The sequence below is a fragment of the Urocampus carinirostris genome, chromosome 18 (genome assembly GCF_059441175.1).
Source record: "Urocampus carinirostris isolate Australia breed hairy pipefish chromosome 18, RoL_Ucar_1.0, whole genome shotgun sequence".
NCBI lineage: Eukaryota > Metazoa > Chordata > Actinopteri > Syngnathiformes > Syngnathidae > Urocampus > Urocampus carinirostris.
The window spans coordinates 28,772,202-28,794,646 of NC_142366.1; the positions used below are offsets into that span (position 1 = coordinate 28,772,202).

The following is a 22,445-nucleotide window of genomic DNA, read 5'->3' on the forward strand; positions in this document are numbered from 1 at the left end:
ACTATGCTACTTTGTTAAGAATAGGAAAATATCTCGGGGCTATAATATTGTGCCAATAATGTCTGGATACGAAAACGTTGATGCTTTGCAGTTATTTACCCTCACCCAACAATCAGAAGAATGTGCTGCGTTAACCATCGCTCGGATGAAAGTGGCAGAAGAAAACAGTCAATCATTGTATGTTGGGCGCTTTATGATTCATTTATGGGGACCAGGGGCCCCCGCAAACAGTGCCGATTGGTCGCATGGCATTTTCATTCGTGGCCTTTGTTTTGAAAGTCCTTCATGGACCTAAATTCTTGACTGTACGGATGGTATCGTAAGTGTTAGCTTCTGTTGACGTGTTGGTAATTACTGTCTCCGGTATGGTATTGTTATCAAACTGCTCATTTTGTTTGGTATAATATTAATCTGAGATGCAACCACTAAAGTAATAACCAACAACCTGTCATGATTACCAATGTGAATCACCTTTGCCTGCTCCTTTTGGCGCCAACTGCCTCGGACTCTGATTGGCTCCCTGTCCCTATTCCAACCCACTCCTATCTGTCCCCTTTTGTCAGTCCGTCTGCAAACCTCAGTTAACACTAGGCAAGCCTTTTTCGACCTTGACTCCCACCTGTTTTTTGCTTCCGTCCGTCCCCCGGCTTCGACCCGTTTTTTGACCACGTCTACTCTCCCGTCCCAGCTTTCGACCTCTTTTGTCCCCGACCACGACTATTCTCCTTTCATCCCTGCAGTAGTACAGTAATGTTGTTTCCTTTACTTTGGAGAATAATGATTATTATGTTGGCTTATTATCTGGGTGGAACCAGGAACTGAATATTTATTATTTTTTGACCATTTGAGTGAAAAAGAATGTGTTTTAGAATCAAGAGTTGGACATTTAAAAATGTCTTGAATTATAAAATATATTACTCAATTAACAAAATAATTATTTGTTGCAGCCATTATAATAGTTTAAAAGTCTGGGTTTTGTCTTCTCATGACTCGTTCTTTGTTTAACTTGTTTCAGTCTAAGGTCCAAAGATTTGTTGACTGTCCTCCAGACAGTTTTTTTTTTTAACAACTTTTTGGACTTCCCACAGAATACAGCCTGTAGAGCAGCCAGCAAATCATCTGCTAAGTTGTGTGGATCATTTTTAAAGACCCCCTAATACGTTTTCAACATGCTGAAGACAGGAAATTGTCTGAAGTCCCTCCACACTTATAAATGTCTCAAAGAACCGCGGTCTGTCCGTCTCCCGGTTATCTGATAGTCTGTAAACCTTTGATACTCTGACTTCCTGTGAATGGAGACCCTACGATAATGTTACACCTGGTAATAGTTTATACGCAACTTGAGGGAGTGAATGTTTAAGTTGGACTTTCAAGGCATGCATGGGCAATCTACAGGCCGTGGGCCAGATATGGACTGTTAGGCTTTTGACTCTCGCCCCCCGAATGAAAATTTTTAAAATATAATGTTAAAAAAGCACTACTACATTTGTTTTTTATATTTTGCTGAAAATGGCCACTTATCCCCAATGGATGGTCAAACCACAATGAACTTTGTTGTTTGTTTCAAGTTGTGCTCGATTGGAGACTGAAACGACAGTGCAGCTTCCACCAATGGAACGGACAGTAATACCAAAGCTTCTCTTTTTGTTTTCAATCTGTGTCCTGTTGAGCGGATTAAAGAAAATGAAAACATGGACAGTGCACCGTCAAGATTGGAGAGGTGACAAAACAATCATGACTGTAGAAAACATATGCGATGCACGTAGCTCGAAAGAGTTGTATTCAAGCTTGGTCCCCATTGGTGGAATTGAACTAGAACATATATTACGTGTGCAGCACGGCGGCGCAGTGGTTAGCGCTTGTGCGGCAAAGTTTATGTCATGGGAACCTGTTGTGGGTTCAAATCCAGCTCCAGACTTCCTGTGCGGAGTTTGTATGTTCTCCCCGTGCTTGCGTGGGTTTCATTCCAAAAACATGCATTTCAGGTGGATTGGCTGGTCCAAATTGTCCCTAGGTGTGAATGAGCGAATGAGTTGTCTGTCCCTGTGTCCCCTGCGATTGGCTGGCAACCAGTTCAGGGTGTCCCCTGCCCACTGCCTGGAGATGGCTGGGATGGGCTCCGGCCCCCCCGCGACCCTAATGAGGATAAGCGGTACGGCAAATGAGATGAGTTGAGATATATTACTTGTTCTTTTTTGTTGATCAAAGAAGTCACTGTGTCACTTATTTTATGACCTTGGTGTCACTCTTGTCCCTGGAGTTCACTTGTTAACCACTGCATAAAATATATTCTTTATAAAGCATCTAATCTGTATTATTATCCAATATTGAATTAATGTAAATACCATGGATATTTTTTTCTGTATTTTTAAAATGTATTTATTTATGTACATTTTATTCATAAAAAAAATCAAATATTGAACAAAAACCCACTTCCTTGTCTTTTTTATTTTATGAGTTTTCAATACATTTGTTCATATTTAGATACGGGGAGAACATGCAAACTCGCGGGAGGCTGCAGTAGCTGGACTTGAACCCTAAACCTCTAAACCAGGGGGCTGCGTGCTAACCACCCTGTCGCTGTGCCGCCTGACATATTGATCTTGCTTCAATTCTCATTGTTTCAAAACAAATTTCATGACATGTATTGGGTCCACGACCTGTTTTGATCCTGACCACGTCTGATCTCCCGTCCCCGCTTCCGACCTCTTTTTGTCCCCAACTACTTCAACTCCCCCGTTCCGGCTTACGACTCGTTTCCAACCCCGACCACGCCTTGCTCTCCCAGTCCCGGCTACCGACCAGTTTTTCCGTCCCTGACACCGCCATCGCTTTCTACGGAAGATCCACTTCCGTGTTCGGATCACAATCAGATTGCGAGAGCGACTTGCTTCCTGCGAGCTCCGGGTCTCGGGCGACGCCCTTCCTCTCTCTATCTTAATAAACCTGTGAGAAACGTTACACGATTGGGTCTACCCTTTGTTCTGGACGTGACAGTAAAAGGGAAAAAACCCAAACTGAAATAAGCAAAGGGATTTGATTCGTCAGTTGGCGGCGTTTTTCCCCGCCCCTCATTTTAAGAATTATTTGTTACTAAAAAAATTCGAATTATTACAATTATTTAGCATGGGATATGGGACGGTTTTGACCATTTTCAATTGACAAGAAAAACAAATACACAGGTAGTAAATGAATATACATATCACTTAAAATATGTTTTAAAGCAATTATTTGCAATATCCTAAAATGAGAAAACTACATTAGAAAAATCATTGAAATGTTATGCATTACATTAATAAAACCACACACGAAGTATAACAGTATTGTTATTTGTATGGTTTTTGTTTTTCTTATTTTACATTGATAAAAAAATAATTGTCCTATTAAAACTATTTGGGAATTATTCCCTTCCTTTTTTATTAATTAGCCATTTTTTAGCCCTTAAATTTCAAAGGCTGTCTTAACAAATGCAAATTTGTGGTGATCCCCTATTGCCTGTTTTAGCGCCCCCTGGCTTTGATATGGCTGCTGACTCGTATACGATGGATACAATAGAGACAAATGAACTTCCACCAGCGTTGGATGAATTAAGTGACTCAATGTCACATTTAAACTGTTTCTGATTGTTAGATGTTTGTCACCCAAATACCTACGGAATTTAAGAAATGTTACTCATTTCGATTTTGGGGCGTAATTCCGGGATGCACAATTGCCACTTTGTTTACCCCCTCACTCCCCCTTTCTTCATGCCAATTTCCAGTTCCTGGCAACCCATGTAAAGCCCATGCAAACGATGGAGGGTACCAGGAAATGGGGTTACGCACACTCACACTCATTCAACCTTTATCATGTCCATTTCATGCTAAAGTGCTGGAATGTGGTAATTGGTGTGTTAAAAGACAGAGGCCGTCTGTTGCAGACAAGATAAATGTTTTTCTTTCCCGCTTTGATGTCATTGGTCCATCCTGTTTTGTCATTTTTTTTGTCGCCCATTTCCCTGTAAGTTTTAGTATGTCCAGGTCTTTTTGCTAATACTGACTTATTTTAACTCCTCATACTGTAGGTTCAGTTCTCAACAGGTTGAAGGTCCACATCGGGATAATTCAGCAACTATAAAAGAGATGTTGGGTTAACATTACCTCGACTGAGTAAAGAAAAATAAACATTGAGGAAGAACTTTTACTTTTTTGAGTCCCCGTTAAACTGTAAAAGAATACAGACGCTGCCCTACTTACGAACAAGATCCGGACAATCGTTCGTAAGTTGAAATTGTTTGTAAGTTGCTTCAGTGTTATATAAACCTTAAACATACATAATATAAGTATGTTTAAGGCTTGTATAAATAACCTCTATTATTTTGTATTAAAAAATAAACATTTCATAAAATACTATGCTTTCTAAAGATAAAATAAAGTTGAGTTTAACTTACTTTTGGGAGATGCGCTTTAATATAGGCGACTTCCTCCTTCGTGGTATAAAGTGGCAGTAAAAAAGCGTTCCGACCATTTTCTCAACCGCATCAAGCTTTCTTTTTCCACTTTTGTTTCAAAAGAAACGTCTTGCCTTTTCTTTACACTTTACACCAACCATATGGAATGGATGCACGAGATATCGAACAATAAAAATGTCAACGTTCTTAGGGCTTTGCTCAGGAGGTAGAGTGCTCATCTTGGGATCAAGAGGTTGCAGGTTCGATGCCCTTCGTCTTCGCTTTCTTTTAGGTATGTGATTGTGACCTTTCTTTAGTGTTTTATACTGCGTGTCTTGCATTTAATATAATATTGTCCTGATTGTTCCCCTGTTTGCGTGCGGGCTCCCAAAGGCTTCCAGGTTAGCCGCACTAGCAGTCGGCTAGCTGGCTAGCCTGCTGTGCTGATTGTTTATTACTTGGCTGGGTTCGTTTTTGTTGCCGTAATCATTTTTCGTAGTTGGCTCCCAGTTATCCTGGCTGCTTACTGCATGTTTTTGGTCAGCCAGCCTCCCGTTTTTTACGTCGATCAGCCCCAGTGTGCCTTCTATAGTATCCGGCTTAGAAACCCTAAAAGTACTTTAAAACCATAAAATGAAGGTCAAACCCTAAGTTGAAACAAAAGCTGGAAACTCTAGAAAGGCCACAAAACTTTTTTATTAAACCCAAACTATATTGAAACCCTACCCCGAAACTCAAGTTCAAACCCTAGTTTGAAACCCTAGCTCCAAATTCTAGAAATGCCACACACCCTAATATCAAGCCCAAGTCTAAAACCCCACCTGAAACCCCCTAAAAATATTCAAAATAGTAATATCAGGCTGTCAAGACCAGAACAGAGACAGGACCCACTTGCGTTGCGTTTTTCACACGTTTTATTGGGAGAACGAGAAAGGGTTGCGCCCACGATCTGGTAGTCGGGTTGTGCTCCGAACACGGAAGTGGATCTTCCGTGGCGAGCGATTGTCAGGGACAGAAAAAGCGGGTCGGCAGCCGGGACAGGAGAGCAAAAACTTGGTCGGGGTCGGAAGCAAGTCGTAAGCCAGAATAGGAGAGAAGACGTAGTTGGGGACAAAAAGAGGTCGAAAGCCGGGACGGGAGAGTAGATGTGGTCAGGATCAAAAACAGGTCGAAGCCAGGGACAGACGGGAGCAAAAAACGGGACAGGTGGGAGTCAGGGTTGAAAAAAGGCTAGCCTAGTGTTCACTGAGGTTCGCAGACGGACTGACAACAGGGGACTGACAGGACTGGGTTCAAATACTGATTGGGAGCCAATCAGAACCCGCGCCAAAAGAGCGGGCACAGATGAGTCACATCAGTAATCATGACACAGGCTCTAACTCTAATTTGAAACCCTAACAGGACACCTTAGAAAGATTTTAAAATCAATATCAAGCCCAAACCCTGTTTGTATTCATATTCAGCAAACATATTAGAGTATGGGTGCTTGTCCGAACAGAGTCAGGGTATTCATTTTGACTATTAAGGTTTTTGATATTTATGCACGGGGGTTAGAGCTCCCAGTTGCAGCCCATCTGTGTCAGGGTGTCTTGAAAGGGTCAAGTCTGGGTCTTTATGACTCGCTTTGGTCATAACTTCCTCGAGGATCAAATGTCTGGCGGAGCAAAGTCGTGCTGGTTTGAGAATGCAGACAGCATAGGGGAAGAAAGGGGGCACTTTTGGCACTTGCAATGGGTCAAGGGGCCAGGGTTATGCAATGGAACGTGTTAGTTAGCCCTTGCAACATTCTTTTTTGTACACAGCAATTTTAGATCCATGTTGGAATGCCCCTTTTCCAGGGACAAAGATTGAATATGTGTGGAAAATGACTCACACGGTATGTTTACACTAGAGTCCAGTGTTCATTTTACCTCTGAAAAGTGCTCAAAAATCTATGGGTCCCAACAGAGATCTATGGGTCCCCAAAATTTAGTGTTATCGAGGTTGAATTTGTAAATCGGTGACAAATATATAATAAAAATCTGTATATTCATTCAGTTTTAATCATCAAATTTTTAATTCATTTTCTGCATCAAATTATTGTTGGTAATATACCGATTAAAGGGATAACCACAAACCTGTCTTTTTTTCATTTTCTCCTTTTATATTTCCTTTTTTTTCTTAACTTCTTTATACAACATAATCATTCGTAATCCAGCACCCCCGCGACCCTACTGAGGATAAGCGGTGCAGCTAATGAGATGAGATGAGATAATGCATCAAAGCAAGTGAGCCGTTTGAGAGCCGGCTCTCTTGAATGAGTTGAGTCGAAAAAGCCGGTTCTCTAAAAAGAGACGGACTTTTCACCACACAACTCGAGTTCGGCGTGCAGACGAAAACTCGAACCGCGAGACCAAAACAACAATGGCGGATCTGCCTGACGAAAAGTTTGGAGTGCGGTAAATCTTTGTGTAAAAAAAAAAATGTAATCGGGTAATAATGACAATTTTGTGTCAAAAAGTTGCGTCCCCAGCAAAAATGATGCGTCTAGGACGCAGGGACGCGGGCAAACGAGAACACTGAGAGAGTCTCATAGATATTGTACCACAAAAAAACTGTTTTTCCGATTTCAGTATTTGTTTTTCTTTCTATCAATATTTTTGTGTTTTTAAGCATCTAAAGAATTATTTTTTTCTAACCTTACCACATTTTATATATTTTTTCTTTTTGCATCATTCCTTTTTATGCTTCCATTAAATGACTTTTCATGGTTGGAGGGTTGTTGGATGTTCTCAGGGTGGTCTGCCATTACTATTAATTGATGTTGGTGGGGGAGGACAAAAAAATAGCCTGCAACTAAGCCAAAGCAACATCTAAGAATAGAAAAAAACTTAAAAAAATAATGTGAAAATCAATCAGAAATAAGTTATTGTGGGTTGGAATTACACTCAAAGGGACAGTGTGTATTATTCAGTGCCCACTTGTTGTAAAAAAAATTAATTCATAATGATTTGAATGATTAGCAAAAATAAAGGAACTTTTTTGTATTTTTTAAAGTACTTATAGGTCGAGATATTTCTGATTATTTTAGATAACACGTGGCTTACAAAGAGGGAGCTCACGTTGAATTTGAGACCCCCGGTTCAGGCAGTCAAGGGGAAGGAAGCAAGATAATCCCATTTCTTTCCCATAAGCCCCTTTTCTTTGTTCTTTTTCAGTTATATTGTAAAATTGTTGATTTTTCAAATTATTGTAACCTTGTGTGTTTAAGAATAGAGAGGAAAATATAGAAATGAATGTGTTTTTTGAAAATCTTCATATGCAATGTAATTAATTAATGACACATATATTTAATTTTAGATCTAATTATTCTATTTTTATTGTTTGTTCATGCAACATCCATTACAGCCTGCTTATCCTGGAAGACCTCTCAAGGTTCATAGTCATCATGCTGAGGTCTGGGTTTTTCCTTGCCCTCACGTAGGCTTTAGATCAGGTTATGGTGTAATAATAGTCTGTAGTTTGCAATAATCTGTGGTCTGTGTAGCCCTTTGAGACTCTTTGTGATTAAGGGCCAAATAAATAAACATGACTTGACTTGACTTGAGGAAACCCTGCACTGTTGAAAGAGCAAAGTTAGACAATCAAAGGAAAAATAAGTTTTTTTTTTCAAGTAAAGGGATTTTCCTCCACAGGTAGATACTTTTCCTAATTTTATTTAATTGTATTATTTCAGGATTTGTTTCAGATATGTTTTTCGTAAAATAGGAAAAATGTCTTAACGAGCACACATATTTGTGATCTTCATGTGCGGATAAATGTTAACCATTATTTTTCTTATGTTTTAAATATTTTTTAACCTTCTTGCAAAAATAATTTGGATAAATGTATTTCAGCTTTTTGGGGGGCAAAATACTTAAAAAACAAAGTTATGTGGTAAAGAAATTGTGAATAATTTAGCTCATCTTAAGGGAAATTCTTAATTTATTAAAATATTTAGAAAATCTTAAAGGGACATTGTGTCTTATTTAGCACATCTGAGTAGTAATAATGCTTCCTTAATTAAAAATGAAATGTTGACTTGAATAATGAGCAAACATATATGAACTATTACATAAATGTGCATATTATGAAGTAATTTCAATTATTTTCATTTTACATAAAATTACCTTCACCTAGAGGGAGCTGACATTTTTTTACACGATCTTGCTGCTACGGGTACCAAAAGACCCAGAAACTGTTATGCTTGCATGCTGGAGAAGTCGGAAAAGCCTGGGCATGAAAGTGAAAAGTAAAATGGTATAGTTTGGTCACTTTGAGTCACCGTAGTTTATATTATTCCTTGTGCTTGTAGCACTCACTTTTGGTTGCATTGGCATAAATGTGACATCAGGTGGTGAAATATTAAGTCAAGTCATGTTTATTTGTATAGCCCTTAATCGCCAAAAATGTCTCAAAGGACTGCACAGGATTACAATTACACCATTACCTCATCTTAAACCAACATGCGGACAAGGAAAAACTTAAAACCTCATTAAACTGAATACAACCTACATGTAACATGTAGTCAATTGTATAAAATCCTTTATAGTCAAATGTATAAAATCCTTTAGTACTCTAGCTTCACATAGCTTCAAAGGGCTGCACAGACCACAGATTATTGCAAACCACAGACTATCATTACACCATCCCCTGATCTAAAACCTACATGAGGGCAAGGGAAAACTCAAAAACCTCAACATGAAGAAAATAAAGAAACCTTGAGAAGGGACCGCACATGAGGTCATCCCCCTTCCAGGATGACCAGCCTGCAATGGATGTTGCAATAACAATTAATACACAGCTAGCGTCAGCAGGAAATATAGATCATTCATAATCTATGGAATAGAAGTGTGTTTTAAGCTTAGATTTAAACATTCCCACTGAGGTTGCAGATCGAATCTCAGGGGGAAGAGCATTCCACAGTACCGGGGCCTGAATGGAGATTGTTCTCGTACCTGCGTATTTCTTCTTGGCTCTTGGGATCACTAGTAAACAAGCATTTTCAAAGCTAGGGTCTCTTGAAATTAGTTGAAACGTATATTAAGAAAGGGAAAAAAATAATCCAACAAGTGAAAAACCATCATTTTAATTGATGCATTGTTTAAAAAACGCATTTACTACATTTCCCCTCAATTCTCTACCTGTCCTCTTTCAATTAAGAGTTTCCTACAGTGCTTTATAAGCCTGGCGGAGCATCCGGCTTTTGTTCTATTATTACCTACCAGTCCATTAATGAATAGTAATTCCAGACCACCCTGCAAACTCCCTTCACTCATTAAAGTAAAACCCTATGTAATGACTTATTTTGATGATAATATGAAATCTATATACAGTATAAATAAATGCTCCACCCCACTTCAATAGAAACCTTGCACCATTTCCCAGCGGAATGTTTTAGTTATCAAACATTCTGTTCTCCTTTCTTTGAACATGTTTTCCCCTGACATTCGTCTCTTCGACTCCATTAATTATGCATCAGTTAATGAGTCGTCTTACACACAAAGCACACTGTTCATTTTCAGGGTTGGGTAGGGTTACTTTAACTGGATTACTTTCAATTACTTTTGGATTACTCCAATACCAAATATGCTCATAAAAGACAAAAGAAACTCTGAATAAAATGACTAAATTTTGTGCAGGCTTGGGGAGTAACGGAACACATGGAACGGCAAAAATGATGTTGGCAAGCTGTTTGGATTTATTTTCATTTTGTTTCTGTCGCATTTTATGTTAGTTTTGCCGGAGATCAAAGAGATCAAAGCCGGGAGAGAAAGCTTACCACGTGTTGTGAGTCATCATTTTATTCATATGTAGTTTTTAGTTTTATTTCATAAAATAATATGCTCTATAAAGATAAATAAAGTTAAGTTTTAACCTACTCTTAGAACAGGGGTGTCAAACTCATTTTACCTCGGGGGCCACACGATACAACAAACATTCTGTCGGGGGCCGGACTAGTAGATTAAAGAGAAAGAAAAAAAGAGATAAAGAAATAAGAGAAAGAGGGAGGGAAAAGGAGAGAGGAGGGGACAAAAAAAGAAAAAGAGAGAGATGGACAGAGCGTGAGAAACAAAAGAGATAAAAAGTCATGAGAGAGGGTGAAAAGAAAGGGAGAGGAAGAAAGAAATCCAAAGAGAAATAGAAAGACAGAAGGAGAGAAAAGAGAAAAGAAAGCGCGAAGGGTAGGAAGAAAGAAAGAGAAAAAGAAAAGGAAAAAAGGAAGCTAGAGCAAAAGAAGTTAAAAATGACACAGACAAAGAGACAAAGAGCAACAAAGGAAGAGAAAAAGAGAGACACAGGGAGTGAAAGAGACAGAGAGTGGGAGAAAAGGAGTGGAAAAGAAAGAAAGAGACCGAAAGAAATACAAGTACAGTGTCTTTGTGAGAGGCACCTGGCTTTGGCAACATCAAGTTGACATATTTCAACCTGCAGCTTGTTTTTCTCTTGTGCTTCTTTGAGTGTTGTCTCACGGGCTGGATTCAATCCCTTAGCGCCTGATATGGCCCGCGGGCCGCCTCTTTGACACCTGTGTCTTAGAAGATGAGCTTCAAGAGTTCGGCGACTTCCTCCTCCGTGGTAAAAAGTGGCAGGGAAAAAAAGCGATCCAACCATTTTCTCAACCGCATCGGGCTTTCTTATTCCACTTTCATTTCTAAAGAAATGGCTCGCTTTTTCTTTACATTTTACACCAACCATATTGAATGGATGCACGAGATATTAAACAATAAAAATGTCAAATTTCTCAGAGCGCTGGAGATACAGTATAGTATGTTTACACACCAACTAGGAATATGAAGCTGATTTCTTCTTCAGGGTGGATGCTGGGTAAGTGCTCACATCACTACACGCCAGTAGTGGCGGAGAGAAGAATTACAGTACTGTCCTGTACTCGGAAAAAGATGCACTCTAATCTAATCTAATTTACAGCAATGTCTGGATATTTTTCGTCATCCCGAAAAAAATGTTTGTATTTATCGCTGATTGAATGATGGCTGCGTCTTCCTTCCCACTATATTGCCTGAACCCCTCCTCCTCCTCGTCTCAGAACTCTAAACTGTGACGGTGACACGAAGAGAATGCTAAGAGCACGCATGCGCATTGGGTTACCAGGCAAAATTCAGGCAATAGCTCGTTTGTTTACATTCGGGAAACTCTAATAGCAGCGCGTACTGAACTGTTTTTTTTACTTTGTATCCTGAAACACCTTTGCAACTAAAGGCAATATTTTCCCATTCAGGGAACTTTGTAACCTGGAACCTTTGTATGTAGAAACATTTTTAAGTAGTGATACCACTGTATGTGTACAGCTCAGACCGCAACATAATCGACACACGAGCAGACACTGGCAGAAAGGGGGCGGGTTAGCTGTTCAGCCAATCAGAACGCAGAACATAACGCCCGATGAAAATCCTATCACGACCCAAAATGAAATCATGGACTCAATTGCGTTCGTTTTAAAGGAATCTTTATTGGATCGAGCTGACAGAGCTGGCTTTGGAAGCCGATGGTTGTCGGTCGCTAGCAGCGTTGAACGGAACGGCAGTTCTGTGACAGGTAGGCAGAATCAATACGTCTTAGCGGGCAGGTCGATGGCCAGGGCAGGAGAGTAGATCGTAAACGCGGGGCAGAAACAGGTCGGAACCGAAGGCAAGAATCAAAACAGGAGAGTAGTCTTTGGTACTTGGTAATCTGGCGAAACACACAGGAAGACAGAAGTACGGCCTGACGTCCTTCTCTGGACCCTGACCGCTTAAGAAGAGAACGTCAGCCAATCAGAGAGCGCGCCAAACGATTGCCACAGGTGTCTTCACTTTGGCAATCACGACAAATCCGCGAAGTAGCTAAATCGTGAAAATGAATCCGCGATACAGCGAGGAATTACTGTAAACCACAGGTAGTAGTATAACACACTCTATTTATGGATTGACACAGGGCTGTGGTAACCAAGCAACGCTGCCATTTTATTGACCTGCAGATTAGTGAGGCTTATGGTTACCTGCTGTTCTCTCCCTGGCCTGCATTGTCGTACTAATCCCTTGATTAATGTCGGGATGCGTACAGTTATGTCGAACAGACGTTGTGCATTTTGATATGAGAACTCGCCCTTAGATTTAATGTCCGGCTGAAGGAAATAGGCCATTAATCTTCTTGACAAGAGTCTGTGTGAGAGAGGAATGCGTGAGTGGTGACTGACACTGACTGTGGCCTTCTCTCCTTGTTGGCGGGTCAGTGACAGACAAAGAGCTGTTGTATTGTATTAAAAAACAGAATGGAGAGTAGGTGTAAGACAAGGATGGTGTGAATAATAACGACGGTATTTATTTGTGTACCTAAAAAAGAACTTAAAGTTTGGGTGGGCATTATACAGAAGGTTTTATTTCACCTTATTTGTGCAATGATCGATCTGGGATTGAACCCGGATAGCCGTAGCAAGTTCGCCCAATCCCAAGTGCTAGAAACAATACTGACATTATGCGCAGTCCCTTCTGAAGGATTTTATACATTTGACTATGAAGGATTTTATACGATTGAATACAAATTACATTTAATTCAAAAGATATTCACTGACTGGGCTGTAGTACAAGGTCAGGGCCGGCTGGTGGAAGATGTTGTTTACAGTAACGGCAGGAACGGGACGTACTGATGATAAGATAATCAGCACACCCAGACGCTGATGATCCAGAAAGCTCGGTGTTGTTTTGAGGACCCCAGACATCTGGACGCTCGTCTATGAAATGGTGAAGCCCAGGGGGCTTCCTTGGCACGCCAATGGGAGGAGGCGGAACACCATCTTGCGGGGAGACGTGGGCCAAGAGGAGAAAGCTAAAGGACTTCAGAAGAAGGCTTCCGACAGACTCCAACGTCACTTCTTCAGCCGTCTCCGATGAAATAAACTTATTTTCTGTTAGGGAAAATAAATCTGCCCCCGTGTGGAAATGTCGGCTTCCTGATCTTTTTTCCCTCAAGAAACGAGCGCGCATAAATTGGTGGGTGAATGTAGGTTGAGCTGATATCAAAAATGACCCGCCAAGAAGATTGTTTTTTCCTACTACTATACATGAAGACTATAATGTATTTCGTATATTTTCCTGGGAATTTAGCTCATATTTCTCATTTATTTCTTATAGAAATAAATACTAATAGTTATCACAAGTGTTTGTAGTAGTGTAGTAAAATAGTTGATATTTGAGAAAGTGCTTCAAGGCAGCCGTCGCCTTATGTCAGCACCATCTAGTGGTTATTTTTGATTCTGCAGATTAAAATTCCAAATTTCCCGCATACTGAACTAGTGTACTGTATAGATCAGGGGTGTCAAACTCCTATTAACTCAGGGGCCACACGATAGAACAAACATTCTGTCAGGGGCCGGGCTAGTAGATTAAAGAGAAAGAAAAAGAGGGATAAAGAAATAAGAGAAAGAGGGAGGGAAAAGGAGAGAGGGTGGGACAAAGAAAGAAAAAAGTCGTGAGAGAGGGGGAAAAGAAAGGGAGAGGAAGAAAGAAATCCAAAGAGAAATAGAAAGACATAAGGAAAGAAAAGTAAGCACAAAGGGTAGGAAGAGAGAAAGAGAAAGAGAGAAAAGGAAAAAAGGAAGTTAGAGCAAAATAAGTTGAAAAGACACAGAGTGAGAAAGAGACCTAGAGCAACAAAGGAAGAGAAAAAGAGAGACACAGAGAGTGAAAGAGAGAGAGACAGAGAGTGTGAGAAAAGGGGTGGAAAAGAGAGGGAGAGAGAGAGAAAGAAATACAAGTACAGTGTCTTTATGAGAGGCACCTGGCTTTTGCAACATATTTGACATATTTGAACCTGCAGCTCGTTTTTCTCTTGCGCTTCTCTGAGTGTTGTCTCGCGGGCCGGATTCAATACCTTGGCGGGCCGCCTGTTTGACGCCTGTAGTATGGATAGTGTGTATTCGTCGTGTTGGGAAGGGTTTTTTTTCATTTTCTTCATCTTTTCCTCCTTTTCTTTCAGGAATACATGTTATAAAGCCCTTCCCCCATCAATGTTTTTTTTTTCTAAAACAAAATCTGCAGAAACTAATGAGTTAGCTCCGTGAACATCCTAAAATGATTTCAATGAGAGTAAACAGAAAGCTGAGCTCTGTGGTTTTTCTGTGAGAGGAACTCGCCTTTCAGGTCCGATCAGGTGAGCCAACCTACCTGGTGGGCAGGCCGCTTCCTGTATGGGAGGGTTTGGTTTTTATACACTGCAGGTTGTTTGGGTGTGCCCTGCTCATGCGTGTCAGGCTTCATATCGGTCTTAGGAAGAACGTGGGTAGGTGTTCTTTTGCTCTTGCCCGATTTGTTTTTGCATGATTTCTATCATGTTTATTTGTGCAACCTCCAATCTCATATCTGACATTGTCTGTATGCGTGTGTAGTAGTCGGTCGCTGACCTGTTTTTATCTTGTGTTGCACTGTTCTAACACGCCTCTTTTTGTGGCCACAGAATCTCGTTACGCCGGAGTATCTTTGATGCATTATTCATTTCTCTGTGTTATGCCACAGTTTGTGGAAATATATATTTTTTAAAAGTCACAAATAGAAATTTTAAACATGTTTAAAATGTTTTTATATTAAAATAAACACGTGTTTTAAAATAATAATCTTAATTAAATTAAATAGTAAAACAATAAGTGGGCAGTGGTTAGCGCGTGTGCGGCACAGTTCTGAGGTCATGAGATCGAACTTCCTTTGTAGAGTTTGCATGTTCTCCCCGTGCTTGCGTGGGTTTCCTCCGGGCACTCCGGTTTCCTCACATATTCCAAAAACATGCATGTCAGGTTAATTGGCCGGTCCAAATTGTCCCTAGGTGTGAATGAGCGAGCAAATTGTCTGTCCCTGTGTGCCCTGCGACTGGCTGGCAACCAGTTCGGGGTGTCCCCTGCCCACTTCCCGAAGATAGCTGGGATGGGCTCCAGCTCCCCCGTGACCCTACTGAGGATAAGCGGTGCAGATAATGGATGGATGGATGGATTAAATAGTAACAAGTAATGGAATATTGAATTAAAATATGAGTTAGATAATAACAAAAACAAAGGACATTTTGGAGACATAATAGTCTTGATGCTTGAAATGTGTTTCCACAACCCCCAAAATATCAGGACCAGAACGGAAACAGGACCCAGTTGCGTTACGTTTCTCACAAGTTTTATCGAAGGGAAAAAAGGAAGGGCTGCGCCCACGATCTGGTGGTCGCTGGACGCGGGGAGCAAGTCACTCTCGTACTCGGATTGTGCTCCGAACGCGGAGGTGGATCTTCCGTAGCAAGCGATGGCGGTGTCAGGGACAGAAAAACGGGTCAGTATTCGGGACAGGAGAGACAAAACGTGGTCAGGGTTGGAGGCGAGTCATAAGCCAGAAGACGTGGTCGGGGACAAAAAGAGGTTGTAAGCCAGGACGGAAGAGTAGACGTGGTCAGGATCAAAAACGGTTTGAAACCGGGGAACAGACAGGGGGAAAAACGGGACAGGTGGGAGACAGGGTCGAAAAAGGCTTGCCTAGTATTCACTGAGGTTCGCAGACGGACTGACAAAAGGAGACAGACTGCACTGAGTTCAAATACTGAGAGGGAACCAATCAGAAACCGCGGCAGTTGGCGCCGAATGAGCCAGAGTCACATCAGTAATCATGACACAAAAACTTCTTAAGTACTACTTCTCTGTAAGCCGTTATCTTTATTATCATAGTCCTGCACCTTATGTGGGGCATCCATTGCCTTGGGAAACGTTGTGCTATTAAAAATCGCGAGTAAAATGATATTAATATTTCAACATTCATATTTATGACATTTTCTTATACAATGGAGAATTGTGGTCAGGGAATACAAAATGTATGCATTATTAAGATTTGAACTTGACAGGATCTTCATAGTCAGAATTCTCATTTGAAAGTCAGAATTACTCCTTCTCTGTCATGATTACTGATGACTTTGTTGGGACTTAATGGAAACAATGAGTGCAATTTTCTTGTTTAAAGCAGTTCTCTGGTCAGCACCAGTTGAAAAGATCCAAAGTGGCCACCCTGCCCCAATTAGCTACAGGGTGAGTCATTTACTAAATATTTTAAATGGAAAACACTCTGTCATGATTACCGATGTGAATCACCTGTGCCTGCTCATTTGGCGCCAACCACCGCAGATTCTGATTGGCTCCCTGTCACTATTTGAACACAGTCCTGTCAATCCCCTGGTATGAGTCCGTCTGCGAACCTCTGTTTTTCAAGGCAAGCCTTTTTTTGACCCCTGACTCCATCCTGTCCCGTTTTTGCTCCCGTTTATCTCCGGCTACGACTCGTTTTGATCCCGACCACGTCTGCTCTCCCGTCCTGATTTACGACCCATTTTTGATCCCGACCACGTCTACTTTCGCTTTCTGGCTTACGACTTGTTTCCGACCCCGACCATGTCTTGCTCTCCCAGTCCCGGCTACCGCCCAGTTTTCCGCCCCTGACACCGCCATCGCTCGCTACGGAAGATCCACTTCCGTGTTCGGTTCACAATCCGAGTACGAGAGCGACTTGCTTCCCGCGCCCAGCGAACACCGGATCGTGGGCACAACCCTTCCTCTCTCTTTCAATAAAACTTGTGGTAAACGTCACGCAAGTGGGTCCTGTTTCCGTTCTGGTCCTGACATTCTCAGAATGTGGGTACTAAACTTCTCATTTTGAAGTGCGAATTTTGTCTTCTCAGCTCAGTTTTATTCACAGAATTTACCCGCTGATCTAGAATTCTTTAATAACATAATTATTCCCAGAATTCATAACTCTGAATTTATTAATATTACAAAAATCTCACTTTGTGATTAAAAAACTAGGTGTGCCTAATAACAAATGATAGAGCAGATGAGAGCCATGTACTCATGTATGTATTATTGTTTTTGCAGAGAAACGTATTTTTATATTTATCATTGAGCAACTGTATTGCATGTAAGTTATCATCTCAGTTAGGATTAGTGCAGTTAACCAATCAGAGATGACAGAATCTGCTGACCCCTAAGATGATGGATTACTAAGTTTAAACTTCTCCTTTGAGATGTAATGGATGAGGTATAGCAGGTCCGTTTAAAAGGGACATTTTGGACAGGATTTTTTTTTTTTTTAAACAATTAATTGAATCACTGCTTTGAGGTTCCAATGGTGATTTTTTTTATTCAGGTTTCAATATTTGGGTAAGTTTCTGTCTCTTTATATTTAGCCCTAAGTTAGTGATGTTTCACGTTAAAAAGTGGCATTATTCTGGCTATTTAACACAAGACCACACAATATAAAACAAAAAACACTGTTATAATGAATCCCCTATATAACAATAGAGTGCATTAATGTATCTACAGAAGGAGCATGTCGGTTAAGGTAGAAGACAGATCTATTGCCTTTTCTTTTTCCTTTATCTTGAAATTAGAATATTATCATTAGGAATAAAACTATATCTATTTATTTTACGATGAAAACAATTTCAAATCAGAGTAAAATAAGAAAAACATAAATTACAATAGCAAAGATGACAACCATTTGACTTTAAAAAGTGTTCTAATTTATATGGATTGGCTCCCTTTCCCTATTTAAACCCATTCCTTTCTCTCACCTGTTGTCAGTCCATCTGTGAACCTCAGTTTACACTAGGCGAGCCTTTTATTTTACCCTGACTCCCTCCTGTTTTTTGCTCCCGTTTTTGAACCTGACCACGTCTACTCTCCTCTCCTGGCTTACGACTCGTTTCCGAACCCGACCACGTTTTTGCTCTCCTGTCCGGGCTACTGACCCGCTTTTCCGTTCCCGGCTCCAGCCATCGCTCGCCACGGAAGTCCCACTTCAGCGTTCAGAGCGACCTGCTTCCCGCGCCCAGCGATCACAGGATTGTGGGTGCAACCCTTTCCTTTCTTCCAATAAAACAGAGAGAAACGTAACGCAATTGGGTGCTGTCTCCGTTCTGGTCCTGACAGCGCTGCAGTGCCCAATTTGGCAACAAGTCGAAAGCCAGGAGAGGAGAGTAGACGTGGTCAAGATAAAAAACGGAACGTTATTCGGGACAGGAGAGCAGACGTGGTCGAGATCAAAACAGATCGTAGCGGGAGACAAACAGGACCAAAAAAGGACAGGCGAAAAAGGGCTTGCCGTGTAAAAACAGAGATTTGCAGACGGACGGACAAAAGGGGACTGACATGACAGAGTTTAAATACTGACAGGGAGCCAATCTGTCAACAAGCTGCAGCCGGCGCCACACAGGCGGGGCCAATTGGGCGCCATGGCAACCGTGACAAGCGCAGCCGAATCTCATTTTTTATCGGCCCGGGCCATCATTTTGTAAATAAAAATAAAACATTAGTAGCGGAGGTTTCAACCAATGAGAACCATGCACATCTCGGGGAATACCGACTCGACTGACGCCCACCAGTAGCACTATTCACATTCAAAACATGTGAGCAGCTCTTTCACCCTGTAATTATACTCTAAAATCTGCTCTCGCAGGTTTCCATGGCATAAAACCTGCCCGCAAACGCAGTTGGTCTTCGGTGAGAGTCGCTGAGGGATCGGCACTGCTTTTGCCTCACTGGCATTTTCCATAGCCTTGGGGGAGGTAATTGGCAGGAGCCATGCCTGCCCTGACCACCGGAATGGGCCAGGAGCCAGGTGATAGATACTACAGAAATATGAATTTGGGACACCTTGTTGACTCGAAGTCTACAAATAATGTGTTATTTTTTTCACAGGATTGTACGAGTTGCTAGCAGCTTTACCTTTGAAACTGAAGCCCCATGCAAGCCACCCAGAAGAAAGCAAATTCCTTCAGGGCATGTTTGGGGAGAAAAGCCTCCATTCATTGTTCATGGTATGACAATTAACTCAATAATGTCTTTGTTGGCGTGTTTGGACCTGTATTTTGTAGTTCTGGGAACTTTCGTTCACGCTTAGGGAAAAACACAATCGGTGACGTGTGGTGAGGTTTGGTGAGATACAGTCAGATTTACGAAAAATGAACGTACATCGTATGTCACGACCAGCACACAGGGTAGACCCAATTGCGTAATGGTTTCTCACAATTTTATTGAAAGAAAGAGCAAGGGCTGCGCCCACGATCCGGTGTTTGCTGGATGCGGGAAGCAAGTCGCACTCGGATTGTGATCTGAACACGGAAGTGGATCTTCCGTAGCGAGCGATGGCGGTGTCAGGGACGGAAAAAGAGCAAAGAGCAAAGTTTGGTCGGGGTCGGAAACGAGTCATAAGCCAGGACTAGAGAGTAGACGTAGTCGGGATCAAAAGCGGGTCGTAGCCGGAGACGAACGTGAGCGAAAACGGGACAGGCGGGAGTCCGGGTCGAAAAAGGCTTGCCTTGAATAAACAGAGGTTTGCAGACGGACTGACAACAGGGGGTTGACAGGACTGGGTAAAAATTGGGACAGGAAGCCAATCAGAACCCGCAGCGGTTGGCGCCAAATGAACGGGCACAGGTGATTCACATCGGTAATCATGACATCGTATTCATCATTTGATTGGTAGAGCAAGAAAGCAATATTTAAAATGTAGCATAGAATCAAAAGTTATATTGTCTTACCATAACTTATAATTTAAGTCTATGCTATGCTCAATTTAATTAAAAGCATTGAGAAACATTGTCCCCACAACGAGAAAAAATATATATATACTGGATGGCACAACTTGCTGTTAGCTTGGTAATTCTATCACTATTTATATTGTTAGGGGCTGAAGTGTGGCCAGAATCAGAATCTATGGTCTCACTATCGTCCACTGCTATGAGGCAAGAGAATTGTGTGCCTCACGTTGCAGATGCTAAGCACAACAACATGGTACATACTGCTCCTTTGAGATAAAAGCATCAATAGATAGGAAATCCTCCATTACGAAAAAATGTAATGAGAAAATAATGACTGGATGGCAAGACTTGCTGTTAGCTTGCTTATGCTAGCACATATTCTATTGTCTGGAGCTGAGGTGTGCACTAAATCTGAATACTTGGTCTCACTATTGCCCTCTGCCCTGAGGCAAGAAAGTAACGTCCTTCATTCTTTTGATATAATTCATAATTTTGTGTAATTTTGAATAAGAAAATCGAAAAATTGTCAAGTTAAATGAGAAAACCAGTGTCTGAAATAACGTCTGCCCGGACGGTTTGTTTGGCAATTTGCATACTCGGCAGCCAATCAGAAGCCTGCAGCGAATATTTTTGTACTACCGGACTTTCCTGAGCGTTATAAGGTCATGCCTTTGCATATCATTTTCCAAAGTAGATGCACCGAGAACACAAGAAAAATGGATAAGTGGTTAGGAATCAAGCCAAAACCTCAGCCCCAGAAGTAAGATTCAAAAGAAGCTAACAAAATTGATGACGCTACAAAACGAAAAACGTACATTAAAAGCATCGTGGAAAGAGGAGCTCATGTGGCTTGTAGCACATGACGGAACGCAAATATTGCATGAATGAAGATGAATAAATACAGGTACATACTGATGGCCAATGGAAAACAGCCATGTCATATACATGCAATGAATGTTATAAGTAGATTTATAACAAACTTAATTTTAAAGGGTTGTTCTGTTATATATTCTGATTATCAATCCTTAATACTTTTTTTTTGCGATTAGTCGTCTTATTGTGTTTTATGTTGTGAAAAATAGGGCAGGCAACTTTATGGCTGGCCTGGTGTCCGCTAACTTATTCTCATGAGTTTCAGACACTGCCTAATCACTGAATAAGTACCATTAATTTTTTTTTCCCGTGGTGACTGATAAGGCACTGCCTCCCTGCTTCCCTGCGAGTCACTGAACATAATCTGTCGTTCCAGATTCACGATCGACTGCAGCATTATGAAGAGAGTAAACCCAGTCCAGTCTTGAACGATGCTACGGGTTTGTGCAATCAAGTAAGTGGATAAACAGTAATATTAATTAAAGTTGCTTTAAAGTATGTGCTTGTTAGGTTCGTCATTTATTTGTATCAGGACGGAGAAATGTCATGATTACTGATGTGAAGCACCTGTGCCCGCTTATTTGGCGCCAACTGTCTCGGACTCTGATTGGCTCCCTGTCCCCATTTAAACCCACTCATTGCTGTCATCTGTTGTCAGTCAGTCTACGAACCTCAGTTTACTCTAGGCAAGCTTTTCAACTCACTCATGTTTTGGCTCCCGTCTGTGTCCCGGCTATCGACCCGTTCTTTTTTATCTCGACCACGTCTATTCTCCTGGCTTTCGACTCGTTGCTGATCTCGACCACGTTTTTTGCTCTCCTGTCCCGGCTACTGACCTGTTTTTTTCGCTCCCGACACCCTCATCGCTCGCCACGGAAGTGCCACTTCCGCGTTCAGAGCGACCTGCTCTCCGCGACCAGCGATCACCGGATCGTGTGTGCGATCCTTTCCCTTCTTCCCAATAAAACTGAGAGAATTGTACGCAAGTGGGTCCTGTCTCTGTTCTGGTCTTAACAAGAATATAAGCCTGTCTTTAAAAATGCTATTTCAAAACCCTACAGCTACAGAAATACCACCATCACATTCACCTACTTTAACTCCGGTTAAATTAGCTTTGAAGCTATTTGTTTGAGTTTTTTGTGAGTAAAACTAAACTTGGTTGCAATTTTTTTTCAGTTTTTATGCTAAGCTAGGTAAGCTTCTCTTTTATTCTTCCATTGTTCATGATCAGTAATTGTTATTGCTGATACGGAAATGGTTGAAACTTTAAGTTCAGTTAGTTGACTTGCTTTAGGCTAGTCAAAGTGGCCGTCAGTCAGTAGAAGTTAGAACTTTTACATTGACAGCACTGATTTTGGTGTCTGCTGGAAGACTTAACTCCAATTAAAGCTTTAAATCAGAATCAACTTGACTTTGCCATTGACGAGTCAAATATTTAAAGCGGCTTTCAGTTAACTTAGTGAAAGCTTTAAGCCAGACAGCACGAAAGTTAGCCTCATCTGTACCATTTATCTCAAATTCAAGTCTGAAAGCAGCTTTGAGTTAAAGACTGGCCATTGAGTTAAAGCTTGGA

At 41.2% G+C, this 22,445-nt stretch overlaps 1 protein-coding gene across 4 annotated transcripts in view; it reads left to right on the forward strand.

Moving 5' to 3' along the window:
- The window catches only part of mpp7a (MAGUK p55 scaffold protein 7a), a 54,578-nt gene that overhangs the window by 11,493 nt on the left and 20,640 nt on the right, over positions 1 to 22,445 (forward strand). For 2 of the 4 annotated variants that reach the window (XM_088322172.1, XM_088322175.1), the window contains exons 2-4: positions 18,916 to 19,077; positions 19,158 to 19,276; positions 21,249 to 21,326. In XM_088322172.1, the coding sequence (XP_088178298.1) occupies positions 19,041 to 19,077; positions 19,158 to 19,276; positions 21,249 to 21,326 (234 nt within the window). In that variant the 5' untranslated portion in view covers positions 18,916 to 19,040. Of the gene's footprint in view, positions 1 to 4,640; positions 4,722 to 17,472; positions 17,619 to 18,915; positions 19,078 to 19,157; positions 19,277 to 21,248; positions 21,327 to 22,445 lie in introns of those variants that run through there. The other 2 variants (XM_088322173.1, XM_088322174.1) reach the window with 2 other exon arrangements.